This window comes from Salminus brasiliensis, chromosome 13 (genome assembly GCF_030463535.1).
Source record: "Salminus brasiliensis chromosome 13, fSalBra1.hap2, whole genome shotgun sequence".
NCBI classification, from domain to species: domain Eukaryota; kingdom Metazoa; phylum Chordata; class Actinopteri; order Characiformes; family Bryconidae; genus Salminus; species Salminus brasiliensis.
In genome coordinates this window covers 38,630,023-38,645,854 of record NC_132890.1, presented here as the reverse complement: position 1 = coordinate 38,645,854, position 15,832 = coordinate 38,630,023, and the positions used below count along the sequence as shown (strand labels likewise).

The 15,832-nt window shown below is 44.7% G+C and overlaps 1 protein-coding gene across 2 annotated transcripts; it reads right to left on the bottom strand.

The window, feature by feature from the left end:
* Positions 1 to 258: 258 nt before the first annotated feature.
* On the bottom strand, positions 259 to 9,634 carry caprin1b (cell cycle associated protein 1b). Of its 2 annotated transcripts, none has more exons than XM_072695124.1 (18): positions 9,493 to 9,634; positions 8,191 to 8,370; positions 7,306 to 7,368; positions 7,123 to 7,209; positions 6,430 to 6,668; positions 6,222 to 6,304; positions 5,333 to 5,500; positions 4,292 to 4,341; positions 3,564 to 3,647; positions 3,300 to 3,458; positions 3,110 to 3,221; positions 2,940 to 3,013; positions 2,629 to 2,739; positions 2,382 to 2,528; positions 1,708 to 1,861; positions 1,362 to 1,559; positions 1,035 to 1,141; positions 259 to 899 (listed from the first exon to the last, which is right to left on the bottom strand). In XM_072695124.1, exons 2-18 carry the CDS (start codon positions 8,368 to 8,370, stop codon positions 813 to 815), a joined length of 2,103 nt encoding a protein of 700 aa, XP_072551225.1. In that variant the 5' UTR covers positions 9,493 to 9,634; the 3' UTR covers positions 259 to 812. The 2 variants fall into 2 exon arrangements, with proteins under 2 accessions (XP_072551225.1, XP_072551226.1); XM_072695125.1 differs by having other exon boundaries at positions 2,952 to 3,013.
* Between the last annotated feature and the right edge of the window lie 6,198 nt (positions 9,635 to 15,832).

The window sequence follows — 15,832 nt, the reverse complement described above, 5'->3', positions numbered from 1 at the left end:
GGAGATCATACCCCTACGCCAATTCTGATGGCTGATGTAAACATTACCTGAAGTTGCAGATTGCACTGCTGCCCCAAGATCAGCTTGAAGATAATTGAAGGGATGAGTGAGTAGGTATGGATGGTGTACATCACTGTACAAAAGACACTGCAGACTGGGCAGATTTGTGTAGCTAATAAATTATCAGTAATCAAACCATGATGGATGAGTAAAATACTTTGAAATTCTTGTAATAACTGGCAGACAAAGTCATACAAATATGGGTTACGCAACACATCTTTATTGAAACTCTCAACGCAACATCGATGTACAAATTGAAGAACTGGGGCTGGTTTTACATCCTTATTTAATGTCATTAAAACATTTTAGGGACCAAATTAAGAGAAGTACATTAGGTGAATCACACCAGACATTACTTTTATAAAAAAAAATAATAAATTAGTGAAACCTTTCAAGTTTACAAGCTAGCTGAAAACCTTAACAGTGACATTTCAGGTCTGTCTCAATAGAACTTGGGTCCTGGGTCTAGGTTTAGTGTAGCCCTGTATGTCCATCGCTCAAACAAATAACACCATAAACGTGGACATAACAGGACTAGACCTGACCTGTTTCTTGATCTGAAGTAGGGTCCTACACCACACATGAGGTCACTGATGAACTGACAGTATAATCCTAATTTGCTGATTCCATTAGATACCCAGAAAGTTCCTTACTTCAGAAATGAACTTTAGAATGGGAGTTGGACGTACGCATTTCCACATCTGACTGAGCGTTCAGTGTAACACAGGAGGTCAAATCAGTCTACGAGTCTTTCAGGACCGCATGGCTTGGGCATTTCCTCGTGAGACACCACGAGGCCCTTGTCCAGTGGCACGTTTGTAATTTTGCTGGAAGCCGTCCTGCAAAGAGTACCAGACAATTTACCAGGATTTATTTCCACCTGAACCAGGAACACAAACGTCACAACAAGGGGAGGAAAAAACACACACACACACACACACACACACACCATCACACACCAACTAATATCTTACTCTCTGATAGTTGCTGTTGGAATAGTCTCGAGCAGTGCCAAACTGGGCCTGTCCATAGCCAGAGTTTGGCGTACCAGAGAAGGGTGGGCGGTAACCATCATAGCTTCCTGTCAGGTTAAAGACGGAGAGAGACCCATTACAACAAATTCCAAGCAAAAAGTCCTGGACTACATCAGACATTTATTCAAAATTCATAAAAAGCCATTCCGGATGTCGTTGTGGTTTTCATTGCCTTCACAAAATGGAGGCTATGCGGCTTTTCCGTACTTCACCCATCAGGTCTCAAATGTTTATTAAATTAAAATCGAACGCACACAGGGTTCGTACCTCTGAAACTGTTGGAAGGTCCTCTGTAGCCATTGATCACACCTCGGGAGTTTCGAGGTCCGCCACGAGACATCCCGCGGCTGTTGTAAAAGGACTGCGTTTGCCGGCTAAATGCAGTGCCCGGACCCATCGGCTGCTGGGACAGGGGCGGGTGGCCTGTGCAACTAGTTAGCGACTGTTCCTGGAAAGCTCCAACCACTGCAGAACAGGCGCAGACAGACAATACTGTTAATCAGGTAGGTGTGACTTTTCTGAAACCATGCCCTGAGCAGGCACTCCACAGAGGAACTAATGCTACATATCAAGAGTCTCTGGAAATAAAAAGCTGCTCAAAGTTCTTGCTCACCAGACTGATGCTGTTCTGACTGTAGATCTGCCTGTTCAACAGAGTGCTGTGTCTGGCTGCTAAAACCATGGCTGTAGCTGTTCTGGTACTGGCTGGTGTGCTTAATGGACTCAGTTTCATTACCTGGCGGGACAGGAGCGTTAAGATTGAAGACCTGCGAAAAAAGACATCAGATTAAACCTGGGTTACACTGCATGATGTTTTACACTGAATTTGGCCCCAATACTCAACCTGTGAGGCAGTGCGCCGTGTGCAGGGACAGAGAAATCAAGTAGTGTGAGGGAGTAATCTTTGGTTTGTTCTGCCCATGAGGTTTTACCTGTTTTACTCAGTCAGTACAGAGTACCACCATGTAGTGTCGTACTTGTTTCCCAAAGTGTTGATAATTTCCTGCTTGCGCTTTCTTTTGACCCACATAGGCCTCTGTAACGCACGGCTAGTGAGGCAGCCTCACATCACATTCTATGAAACAGGCGTTTGCTACAGGTTTAATGGAGGGTGAAGGCTCCGGAGCAGGCATTCAGCTGTGCTGTGAATGTGTGGCAAATATATATTTTTTTATATATGAAATTTTAAATCTCAGTGTTTTGTAAATAAATTCAAAGATCTGCACAACACAGTATTTACATTGCCGGTCTTTAGACTGTCCCTCTGTCCTTTTTATAGAGCATTACCGTCTGCATGGACTGGAATGGAGCTGCATTAACATTGATGCCGCTGTTGCAGAGGGGTTTGGAGCTGGGTTGGAACACCTGTGTCTGAGCGGTGCCAGAGAGAGCCGAGGAGGGAGGCTGCTGCTGCTCGGTCAGTGAAGCGGAGGCCTAAAGACACACAGAAGCGCACATGCACTTACACACAGCACCCGCACCCCCTCAAAAAAGCCATCAACCAGCAAAGTCAGCCAAGACCATCGCCACTTACCTGGGTGGGATCTGAAGAATCTGCCTGGGGCCGAGGGTCTGCTGTGTGCGATGGCTGGTACGTAGGGGGCGGCGAAGAGTACGTCTCCGGAGACGGGGAAACGATAGGAACCTGAAGAGCACCAAAGACACAGCCACACCCACTCACTTTACGAAGATCTGGAGCTCAACTGGCAGTGTGGTGTCGTAATGAGAGTAGAATAACAGACCTACAGTAACTAGCTTCTATCATTTGTCTCATCTGTTCAGAAAAAGCAGCAGTATTGAATTATTTGAATGAGAGCATAAACTTCACAGGAGAACAGTACAAACCTCAGCACTTACTTGTGTGGGTTCCGGCTGTACGGGAATAGTAGGAGGCTGCGCAAGGTGGGACTGTGGATGAGCTGTGGGTACAGAACACAGTCAAGGTTAAATGAACAAATCTTAACCAATTTCTACAAGGAAAACACACAGATCTGCACGAAGAAAAGTGAATCAACCTGATGGGCAGACCATCTGAGGCATCTCCATACTCTTGCCCGCTGGCTTCATAGGCTGCGCTGAGACGATAGCTGGGTCTAGAGGCTGAGCATCAAATTCTAGCATGGAGTCCTGAGAAAGAGAACAGTTATCAGGTGTGGAAATGACCACACTTTCTGAATGGAGAGAGCGTTCACCCACTCTTCTCACCTGCATGAAGTTATAGGGTCCCTGCATCTGCGCCATGAGGTCCTGAACCACCTGTTTTCTGACCAAGGGGTCTGAGGAGGGAGTGGGAGTCACCGATGTCGTCGGAGGAGCTTCTGGAACAGGGGCCGAATGAACAGGCTGTGGCAGGGAATTTGTCATCTGAAGAGGTTGAAGAAGGTTACGGCCCAGGGTTACACTCCTACTAAAGAGCAGGATTTGAAGGGTATGGAAAAAGAAATAAAGCATCATTAAAAATCCCCTTACCTTGGTTTCAGCACACCACTCCTCTCTTTGTTCCTTCTCACAGCTGCCATCTGTGGTCTCTGGAATGAACTGTCTATTTACAAACTGAACAGGAAAAAAAAGAAATAAATAAATGGATGGTGGATTTTGATAATACATGTAGGTACAGCTGCATTCAGTGAAACATTCAGGGACACCAGTAAGACTGTGAAATAGCCTTGGTCCACTGGCCAGTCCTCTGAATTAATATTCAGAACAAACGGGGAAGAAATGGTTAAGGTCCAGTTCTAAGGGAGTTCTGAGTTTTCCAATTTCAAGAATCTGTAAAGATTGATTCTTACATACTTCTATAAATTGAAATCTGAGGCCTGACAGCTTCAAGGAGATTAATGTGAGTCTTTAAATACAGAGATTCTCTTCCTTAAAGAGTAGATCCACCTTCAGCACCAGCCTGTCCCCCATCCTCTCAGCACATGAAAAATGCATGTCAGGGGGTCAATGGTGGAGGCAGGACATAGTGATGACTGGGCAGAAAAAAACAGCCAATTACAATCAACAGCTTCACATGTTGCCATGGCCACCAGTGGGTGTGAACATTTGGAAGGTCGCTGCCCACATCTAAATAATAGATGTCCCCATTTCAAAATCGATTCACTGAAATATGTCAGAATATGTCCAAACACGCCAGCTGTTCTGTGCTATCTAAGCTACACCCGTATGGAAGCACTGTGCAATGCTTCAATTCTTACCTCTGTAGTTTCCATTAGAATGGGCTCTGCAAATCCACTCATTTCAGCTTCTGTGATCGGGCATAAGAAAAACATGGATGATTAAAATCTATTCAGTAGCAGAACAGCCTAACCTAAAATATGTCTGAAGTAGGGACGTCCTGAATCGATACAGTGGTTCAGGACAGGAGCTGACTCAGACATATGGAGTTCTAATACGGTGCAGTGAAAACTGTTTTTCATAGAAGATAAAGACAACAGGAATAAACACACTGCAGCTTTAAAACAAGAAGCGATTTCTTTAAAACCTGCATCACCCATGTGAAAAAGTAACAGCCCCCTCAACTCCTAAATCAACCATTTGCCCAAAGTCAATTAACAATTGTCAGTTTAACTGAACACATCCAGGCATGATGACTGTAAGATCTGCCAACCACAGCGAGAGCCATCATCCACAAATGGAGAAAACTTGGAACAGTTGTGAACCTTCCTAGGAGTGTCCGGCCTAGGAGCAGATGGACGTTCCATCCAGATCACAAAAGAACCCAGAGCAACAACCCACATCTACAGGCCTCACTGACCTCCGTTAAGGACAGGGTGCATAATCCCCCATTTAAAACATGGCCTGCATGGGAGAGTTGCAGAGTGCAGACCACTGCTGACACTGCTGTCTCACATTCACCAAAACAAAACACAGCAAAACACATCTAGACGACCCCAAAGACTTTGGAGATCATATTCTGTGAAGATTCTGGAAGATCTGTTACGTCAGTCCAATCAGTGCTGTATATCAACCCCCTTTTACTGAAGGCACAGAGAAGCTACCAGCTGTAGTCCATCATGATCACTAACAGGAAGTTAAACAACACAGACTTTCAGCAGCACTGAACTGATAATCTGAGTGGATGTAAATTTTGACTCTGTATGAAACATCAGAGTACTACAAGTTTACAGACTTCAGAACCTTCATTCAGATTACTCAAATTACTAAACTACCGGGTAAATCAGGCCATTACTAAAATAATCAGTAGTCACACATTCAAAGTAAATTAAATGGGCAACCTGGGTCTGCATGCTGCTCCTCCGTTTCAGACGACTCCACAGCTTCAGACGACTCCACCGCCTCTACATGCTTCTCCTCCTCCTGGCACACACCATTCTCATGAGATTCCACTCGATCAAAACAGCCACTTTGCAGCACTCGCTCCAGCATCTCCTTCAGGTCTTTATCTGAAGGGGAAAATCAGAAACTGCTTAGTTCCTCTGCAACAGGCAACTTACAAGCCTACATGAACATCTCCCACTGACCAGTCACTCCACATTCAGCAGACGTTTGCATCAGGGTCACGTACAAGGTTACTTGTACCACAGAGGTGGGCCAATGTAGCGTTCGGACTCTTGCCCAAGGACTCTTATTGGTGTAGTGTAGCCACATAGACTAGGAATCAAACCACAGTCTCCCGCATGGTGCTGTAGCTCACCGGCAGATAGTGGCCTTAGCCGTTGAACCACACCAACCACGCAGCCATATTCAGATCAGTGGAGCAATGATCATTAGATGAAATGAGTGAGAATCTGAGTCTAGCTAAATATTCCTGTAGTCTGTTTTTTTGTAGTTTGTAAATATTCCTGTAGTCCGTTTACATTCGTCACACCCCTGCACTTTTACAGATGGGGGAAGGAAGTTCTCTCACTTTCTACTTATAATTATCCCTCAGTCCTAAATGAAACAACGATCGCAGTTCTGTCAGCACCTCCAGCCCTGCACTGCGTTCAGTCTCACAGTTCAGAAAACAGAAACCCCAGCAGTCCTGCCATTGTGTCAATCCTTCATGCAGGACATGTCACACCTTTCCTAAGTACAGTAAGAACAGAGACTCACAGCACTGCAGCTAATCATGACGGATTCCAAACACATTACAAAGATATACAGGAAGTAAAATTCCATTACATGTTGTTCCTGCCACAGCCTTGTCTTTCCCCTCCAAGAGGTCCCAGAAATGCTGCGAAGCTTCTTGATACTGGTCAGTCAGCCTGCATGAGGAAGTACATTCTCAATGAACTATAAAGTTACAGAGCACTAAAAGAGGCAGGCTAATATCCCGTATGAGGGTCGACACTGGCAGTGATTAGTGTGGACAGTATTTTATGACACTAACCGGATGTTTTGGTCACGTTCTGGCCCCACCAGTTTGTAAAACTCATCCAGGGCTGAAAGATCACGGTCAGTGAGCAGCGCTGGTCTGCCAGCACTGCGAAGGAGCTCCTGCCGCACGGCCTCATCTCCGAGTCGATCCAGGACAAACTGCACTTCCAGAACTTTCCGGAGTCTCGCCTGGTCCGCCTCTTCGCGCTGCAGCTGCTCCCGCCGCGCTGCCTTCTTCACAGCCTTCTGGATCTGTGGTGCATGGTGGAGAACTTAGTCACACAACAACTAGGCAACAGACCCATCACCAACTCCCCTGAGTTCTTCTAAAAGACAGCAAATAAACCAGGCTGCAAACCACCTGCAGAAACGAGCCACTGAGGGGACGAGGTTAAGGTCTCCTCAGCTCTGTGGCAGCACAAAGGGCTGCGACTGAGTCACAGGCAGTATTTGGGAATAGCAGAGGTTCAAACATCGTTTGTATCTGGAACATGAACTGAACACCAGCAAACAAAACCTGCACACAATTTCACTCTTAATTAAGGAGACGTTCCCTACTGCTGAAAACACACTATTCTAAAGGTACACTGGGTTTCACTTCCTCATCCTCAAACATGATGTGATCCAACTACTAACACACACGCTACACTACATATTTACTACATTTCTTTTAAAGATTTAAAATAAAGCATTAATTCCTTCTTACATCTTGATTCAAAGCCAGAAAGCACTTATGCAGCTCCCGGGCAAATTCCAGGTTGTTGATCACTTCCTGGTACTTCGACAGAGCTTCCTGCGTTAAGCACAAGAAACAGAAAAACCATCAAGGCCCAAAAAATCCACAAAGAAACGCAAGTAACAGAAACCAACCACAAGCATCTTCACCCACCAGCTGGTCCTGATTGAGACGCTCCCCTTTGTTGTTTCTGGCGTGGTAATCGTCCAGTTTACTCTGACGGAACAGATCAGAAGTTTTAATCATATCTGACCAAAACAGAAGAGACACAAAGTAGAACATAAAGAGTACAGTGAACTCACAGCTAGCCGACACACGGGAACAGTGTTACAACAAGCACCATTTTTTTAATTTTCAGTGTGGAAGAAATTTATTTCCACAAATCACCTGAAACTAGGGGTGTAACGGTACAACAGGCCCGGTCCAGTCTGGGAGAACAAATCAGAGCCGGGTTCAGTGTTCTGGATCTTAGCTTTGTGATTGGCTGATGTTAGCAGCATCCGTCTTTGAACCCCGAATTTGCTGGAGTACTGGTCTTTTAAAGATCGCAGCGTAAACACTGTCTTCTGCCGCCCGCTTTTCCACTCCCGTACGCTGGATTGGGTGAACTTCTGCTCGGATACAGATGCTTACGTGGCTATTTTTTCTCCCAATGAACCGTTCATTTAAAGCATCACCCACCTTGTTCAACTGGACAGAAATCGGATTGGGAATGTTGTCTATTCCAGCGGAGATCTACACATGGACGTTCTGTTCTGATTGAGCTATTAGCTGGATTATCAGACTGCATGTTAATGTGGCTATTGCTGCGTATTGGATACATATTTCAGCACCACATATAAAAGTGACCAAAATCGGAACAACCGTCAGTAAACGTCGTTTACACACCATGATAAAAAACTTTTACCTGCTGTGTGAACGCAGCTTCAGTTCTGTGAGGGAGAGAGTTCTCCAGAATCATCCTTTAGAAGAACTGACGGGAAATCCTGGACATTTGACGCAATTCCAAACCAACAAAACCTGTAAGGAAAATCATACCTTTTTTTTCTCCATGTTGCGAACTTTCTTCTCAATGACACCCAACACCTGCTTCATGGCCTCTGACTGGGTCCCCGATGCTTGGCCGTTGCCTGAAAATTGGCTGACTGATGACGGAGCGAATCCCACTTCCGGGCTGGCAGACTTCACAGTCCTGATGCCATTTGTTGCCGAGGGCATCTGATCAATAAAAAGGAAGAAACACGAGGTGGAATATTAACAAGATGACCTGCTTTAGGTCTCAAAACCCAAAACACAACAAAGAAAAGGTGCACACCTGCCACTACACATCATAGCACACAGGTAACCCGTAAGGATGGGCGATTAGGGAGAAATATTATAATCACGATATTTAAAGACATTTTCCCAAAATTGATCAAAATGAATCAGTAGCAGCAGATTCTTAAAGCTGCTATTTAAATACTCTCACATTTCCTCAGTTCTTTTTAAATACATGCTTAATGCACTGCATTTCATTCCACAATACATACATTCACACATTAAAGCGTATTTCAGAATACACCGCCTTCACACCAAATATATTTTAAAATACATTAAAAACAGACAAATCCTGAAGTTCACATCTTATAGATACAGTAAAGATGCAGGTGGATCTCTTTTTTTTTCTTTGTTTTTATTTTTATTTTAAACTGAGAACTAAAACAAATGTAGTTAAAATATTTGTTATATAAATAAAGGCATGCTAAAATACGAGTGTAGAATTGTTTTATTATATATATTTTGAAAAATATATTAAGCAGAGATTATTTGATTATTTTGGGCCATTTTTATACATATTTAATGAATGTATTTGGGATATATGTATATTTGTGAGGATGGGTAAAGTGAGTTATACAGGAACATTGAAGAAAGACAGTTGCAGGTTAAACCGCGACGATATACAACCTGTACACCTAAAAACCAGCAATTCATCCAATATTTTCGCCCTTCATCTGAAAAAAACTCAGATTATATATTATAGAAACTCAAAACTCTGGTTATATAATTTACCCTGATTCTAATTTACCCATCTAACGTGGCCTGTCGGTCGTATATTAGCTGAGGACAGTGGAGGCAAATCCCGGGCCAGATTGTAAAAATCCGCTCCAGGGTTTTGCTCCAACTGCCTGGATGGTTTCGCTGCAGCTCAGCTGTTACTGCCATCCAGGCAGTTTGAACAAAACCCTGGAGCGGATTTTTACACTCTGGCCCTGGATTCTCCGCCACTGCAGACAACTAAACAACAAGCAACAGCTCCTTCCACCCAAACAACTGAGCTCGCCCGTCTGGACGCTCCCTCACCTTCAAGCTCGATGTTGCAGAAAAATGAAAACTAAAAGGCCGGAGCTGAGAGTGCTGCTCTGTTTCCTCTTTCGGTTTGGTGAGTGGGATCCGCCCCGCCGGCCTGAACGGCAACTGAGAGCGAGCGCAGGGGGAGGCAGAGGTTTATCGGGAGGAGAAGGGCCCCGCTGGAGCTGACCGCAGCCCGCCTGCCGCACGAGCACACGGACAGACAGACCGCGTCTCACAGCCACGGCGCTGCGGCGGTCCTACAGCAGACCGCGGGGTGTATGAAGAAGTCCACAACATCTGGATCCACCGCCCTGCTCTGGAGCACAGTCCGGAATTCACACATCAGTTTGTCAGGCAAGAGAAGACACCCTGCTTTCAGTGGCTCTGTAGGCCTCTTCATCTCACTGCAGAGACTGTAGGGTCAGGATTACATGATCTAAATACAAATATACAAACTCCTATATAAATGTGTATACATAAACATCATGACCCTATTGACTCCATGCTGCCTAATAATGCCAGGCGTGGGCTAGAGGGGTATAAAGCCCCCCAGCATTGAGGAGCTGTGGAGCAGTGGAAGAACTGTGTTCTCTGGAGTGATGGTGGAGGAGCTCCATCCAGTACTTTTGGATGTGATAGGGTGGGGTGGTTTTCATCAGTCATCATCCTGACCTCACTAACAATCTCTTGTCGCTGAAAGCAATCAAATCCTCACAGCAATGCTCCTCCTCCATAATCTAGTAGAAAGTCTTCTTCTCTGGACAGTAGAGACAGTCACTCCAACAGAAGCAGGATCAGCTCTTAATACCCTTGATTTCAGAATCATATAAATATATATTAATTAAATTAAAGCTGATCTGATCATTAAGTGTTTATCTGCTCAGTAAATATATAAATCACTGATATCAGAATAATCACTAATAATATCACTCCTACAGAAAGTGGAGGTGGTTCTCCATCACTGTGTTCATCATTAGAACGTCTCCAGAGTTCTCCTCTCTCATGGAGTCTAGTATTATTTAGAGTTCTCCTCAGATCAACACCTGGTTTGGTGGTAAATCAGGGCTTAATGATGGTAAATCAGGTGAGCTGCTGCTGCTGATGATGATGATGGAGGTGAACACATCCTCCACGCTGTGCTGGCTGGACTGGGGGGCGTCCAGGAGAACCCTGGAGGAACCGAGCTCTGTTCTTCAGACTAGCTCACCGACAAGATCTCACTACTTTCTTTCTTCAGAATGAGAAGCTCTTGTTTCTCCTTTTTACTGGATTCATGTTCAGCTGCTTTATCTGTTCTGATGTGCTTAATGTGTTTCTGCACAGTTTTTTTTATATATATATATATATATATATATATATGTGTGTGTGTGTGTGTGTGTGTGTGTGTGTGTGTGTGTTTAAGATTAAACATGGAATAATGTACATGCAGATCTGGTTCACTGACTGTTTGTTTATGGATTTATTGTTTTGTGAACATTGCACTTGTGTGAACCTCAGATCTGACTTGCTGTAAAGTCTGTTGGTCTGTAGGTGGCAGCAAATACTTAAAGCAGTCCATGAGAATCTGAATATTGAGCACTTTGAGTGAAAGGATGGTGCTGTAGTTCTGATATAGACATTACCCATAGATCACCTACATCCCCATTCCAGGTCAGTGCTCTTACTCTGACCATATTCTACTCTCCACTCAATTCCTGCCCCCACTCAGTTCTGTAGTTCTCCACTCTGTTTTTTTACTCTTTCTTCCTGAATTATATCATAAAGATCACCACCAACACCAACATCTAAAACTGCATCTCTGATCTTCTCTAGCCACAGATGTAGAATCTATTAAACACAGAAGTGACTTTCTTCTGCATTCACCAGCTGGAGGGGATTATTTTAAACAACCCACCCACAGGTACTCTCAGGTACCCACAGGTACTCTCAGGTACCCACAGGTACTCTCAGGTTCCCTCAGGTACTCTCAGGTACCCACAGGTACTCTCAGGTTCCCTCAGGTACTCTCAGGTACTTTCACCAAAAGTGTTTGCATTTCTTCCCACCTCCAGAATACATCCTCAGCACTCAAGTTTCGTTTAGAAGGTCGCCTGTGGACTGTGGACCCCTCAGCACTGTTCTTGGGTGTAAAGTGTAAGGTAGGAACACTAGGACAGTGGACTGTCCCCACAAGAGCTTTTGTTTGGCAAATACAGGAAGCAGTTAACATGGCCGTGTTTCAGTCTGATAGCTCGGTCCAGCTGAGAGTGTGTTGTCTTTCAGGGATAACGCTGATACAGGGCGATTCCGCAGGGGAGCGAAGCTCCATTTCAGCGAGTGACACACATCCGCCGCTCACTGTGTTTCAGGCGTTTAGGGGTAGTGCCCACAGCTTTACTCACGATCACATACTGCATACAGCCTCCCAACTGGACCATGATCTCCACTAATTTACATATTGATTTGCCATAATGAGAGACCAAATGAGTGTACGTAGTTCAGACAGGCCTCTAAAGAAGGAGCCAACAATCACTGAATCAGAGATTGGGCAGGAAGCAGTAGGCTGCCTATTGCTGTTTCAGAGTATGTCTGTCTATCAGAAAGTCAACAAGTCTGAGCTCTCTCCTAACAGGAAACGGGTCTGACTGGGTTTAATCATGCTGTGCTGGGTCACTCTCCACTCTCCCGCTGAACAAAACACTCGCTCAGCTAATTAAAGCAAGTAAAGACCAATTTAAATGGAGAAGAGTGTGTTTCCTGAGGGAAAGGCTGAGCGGTTACGGGGTCTAAATGGCCCCCGCTGGCAGGTGGTTACTAGGCTGCTGTTATGTGGTCAATAGGGTGAAACCGTTTTTCTTAGGTGATTACTATGATATTCCAGGTGGTTTATGTGGTGTCACTAAGTGGATGCTAGGCGATTGATATAGTTTTGCTGGGTGGTAGCCATGGTGTTGCAATGTGGTTGTTATAGTATTCCAGGTGTTTTTTTGGTTTTACTAGGGGTGCCACATCCAGGGTTAGGGCGATTATAAGGGCCTGTAACTGACAGGGGCCCTAAAAATGTTTTTTGGCAGAACTGTTTAATATCCTTTCATGGGGCCCAAAATCCCTGGGTGTTACTATCTGGTTGCTAGGTGGTTGTAATGGTTTTACAGGTGGTTGCTCAGGTTTGCCAATAAGTTGCTGGGGTAACTCATGTGGTTAGCTGGGTGTATTTGTATCATTGTGATATAAAAAGTCTGCAACGATGATCACAATCAGACTGGAACTGGAGCTGGAACGATGCCGGTATCTTGAAAACTTCTGGACGAGTTACGCAGGAAATAATAAAAAGCAGAAAAAGCATTTACATCTTAAAACATCTCATTAGCATAAGCACTTTCTGTAGCCAATCAAATGACCACTTCATTACCAACTCTTAGAATCAGCAATATTAGAACTTACTGCTGGTGCTCACCATGAGTATTACATTGTCTTGGTATGTACAGATGTGTGAAGTCAGTATATTGGAGTTTCGCTGAGAGTAACACCCCTGAGCCCCTCAGTCTAAAGCATGAAGAACAGGGTTTTCCTGTCCAGTAACTAAGCTGACAGGCGGTGCACGTTCTGTGGCATGTTCTCAAAATCACCCTCCTATCATGCGTAGTCATCTGGAGTCATCCACCCAATCAGAATCCAGCAGGGTGGCCATGCGAAAAGAATAGGAAGTCAGCGTGGCTCAGAGTTCCCCCACCAGGGTTCATCTGTACTCATTTCCTGTACATCCTCTGTGTTTGCTGTGCTCGAGCCACAGGAAACGCTGGATGCCTCACACTCTCTAAGCAGCATTATGTTACTGTAATACCAGAGAACCGACCACTGCTCTGATACTCCAGCTGAGGGATGGGGAGCCTGCATTCCTCTCATACAGGTTTCCTGTCAGTGCTAATCAGTAAAAACAAGAGTGATATTTATTCACCTACATACACCTACAACACCTACATACTGGCAGTGGTGGCTCAGCGGTTAGAGCGCCGGGATATTGATAACAGGGTTGTGGGTTCGATTCCCGGGCTCGGCAAGCTGCCACTGTTGGGCCCTTGAGCAAGGCCCTTTACCCTCTCTGCTCCCCGGGCGCTGGAGTTGGCTGTCCACCGCTCTGGGTGTGTGTGTGTACTCACTGCCCCTATCACATGTGTGTGTGTGAGTGTGTGTTCACTACCAGATGGGTTAAATGCGGAGGACACATTTCGCTGTACAGTGTACACTGTACAGTGACAAATACGTGCACCCTTACCTTTACTGTTGCCTTACCTCATCCACGGTGCTATTAATGGATTAATGGATTTAAAGGGCAGACTTTTAGAAACCATACCATATTTTAGCAGTTCATTACTCTGCCTAAGACAATTACACATGGTTGAATCTTTTGTGTTTCTGTAGTTTATTAATCCACCTGATTTCCTTGAAAAAAATCATATAAAAATCTTCAGCGTGCATCAATACCTGAATTCATTTAGCTGTGTTGCTACAGTGTTTGGAGAAGAACTGCGGCCTTCAGTCTACTTTCTTCTGTGGCTTCCAAGTGGCACAACAGTCTAAGTGTTGGCAGGAGGACAGACATCAGGAGGCCACTGAGCTGCTCAGTGATCACAGGCCATGGCCTCGCTGGGTGAGAAAGTTGGCCCTTCCTCTTCCCCCATCATTAGAGCTGTAATGTGAGTGGGCGGAGCTAAGCTTTAGTAAGACACTAAATGAGCTGGTACGGTATATCTCTAAACATCTGACATGCTTTGATCTAGTTGGGCGAATCCAGGTCCAGACAGTAAAAATCCGCCCCAGTTCTGACCGCTGGGTCGGTTCTGCTGCAGCTCAGCTACTTTAAGACACACAGGCTAATATGAAAGATGATTTATCAATATCAGTTATTAAAGCTGACTATTAGTTTTGTGAGATGAGTAAATGCTTATGTATTAATGTTCATTTTGTAAGATTTTACAGATATTTAACTCCCTCCTACCCTCACACACACACACACACACACACACACACACACTACCACAGTCCTACAGTTTAGGCCCACTTAAAGCCCCCTTTACTATCCCCCTATGAGAAAGCGGGTTGGCTGTGCTGAGATGGTGCTTTATCTCCTGACCCAGTCCACCAGCCTGCCTCCCTGCTTCAGTGAGCCCCAACGCTTTGGTAGCAGATAAGAGGAGCTCTCCCAACAGCAAAGATAGGTGTGAGGAGACGGTTCAAGAATCCACAGAAGTAAGATGATGATAAGATGTCTGTAACAGAGAAGTGGGAGTGTTTGTATATGTAACGGTTCTTTACCAAGTTAGAGGTTCTCCACACTAACACATCTCTGTTTCAGACTCGGTTCTTCTATTGCACCAGTTATAGCACCTTTATGGTTTGTTTTACGTTTTGTTGATATTTTCAGAGTCAAAGTCAGCTTTATTATCAGACATGTCTTCTGAGGACTTTCTTTGGTTTAAGAAGCTCTTGACCCTGATCAGTTGGCAGCCATATAAGCTCATGCCAGAACTGCATCCACCATGTTTGACAGATGATGGGGTATACTCAAGAGCTGTGTCTGAAACTGGGCCCTATTCACTATCCCTTATTCACTATCCCCTATTCACTACCCCCTATTCACTATCCCTTATTCACTATCCCCTATTCACTATCCCTTATTCACTACCCCTTATTCACTACCCCTTATTCACTATCCCCTATTCACTATCCCCTACCCCCTATTCACTACCCCTTATTCACTATCCCCTATTCATTATCCCCTATTCACTATCCCCTACCCCCTATTCACTATCCCTTATTCACTATCCCCTATTCACTATCCCCTATTCACTATCCCTTATTCACTACGCCTTATTCACTACCCCCTATTCACTACCCCCTATTCACTATCCCTTATTCACTATCCCCTATTCACTATCCCCTATTCATTATCCCCTATTCACTATCCCCTATTCACTACCCCTTATTCACTATCCCCTATTCACTATCCCTTATTCACTATCCCCTATTCACTATCCCTTATTCACTACGCCTTATTCACTACCCCCTATTCACTACCCCCTATTCACTATCCCTTATTCACTATCCCCTATTCACTATCCCCTATTCATTATCCCCTATTCACTATCCCCTACCCCCTATTCACTACCCCTTATTCACTATCCCCTATTCATTATCCCCTATTCACTATCCCCTATTCACTATCCCCTACCCCCTATTCACTATCCCTTATTCACTATCCCCTACCCCCTATCCCCTACCCCCTATTCACTATCCCTTATTCACTATCCCCTACCCCCTATTCACTATCCCTTATTCATTTACATTTACATTTACAGCATTTAGCAGA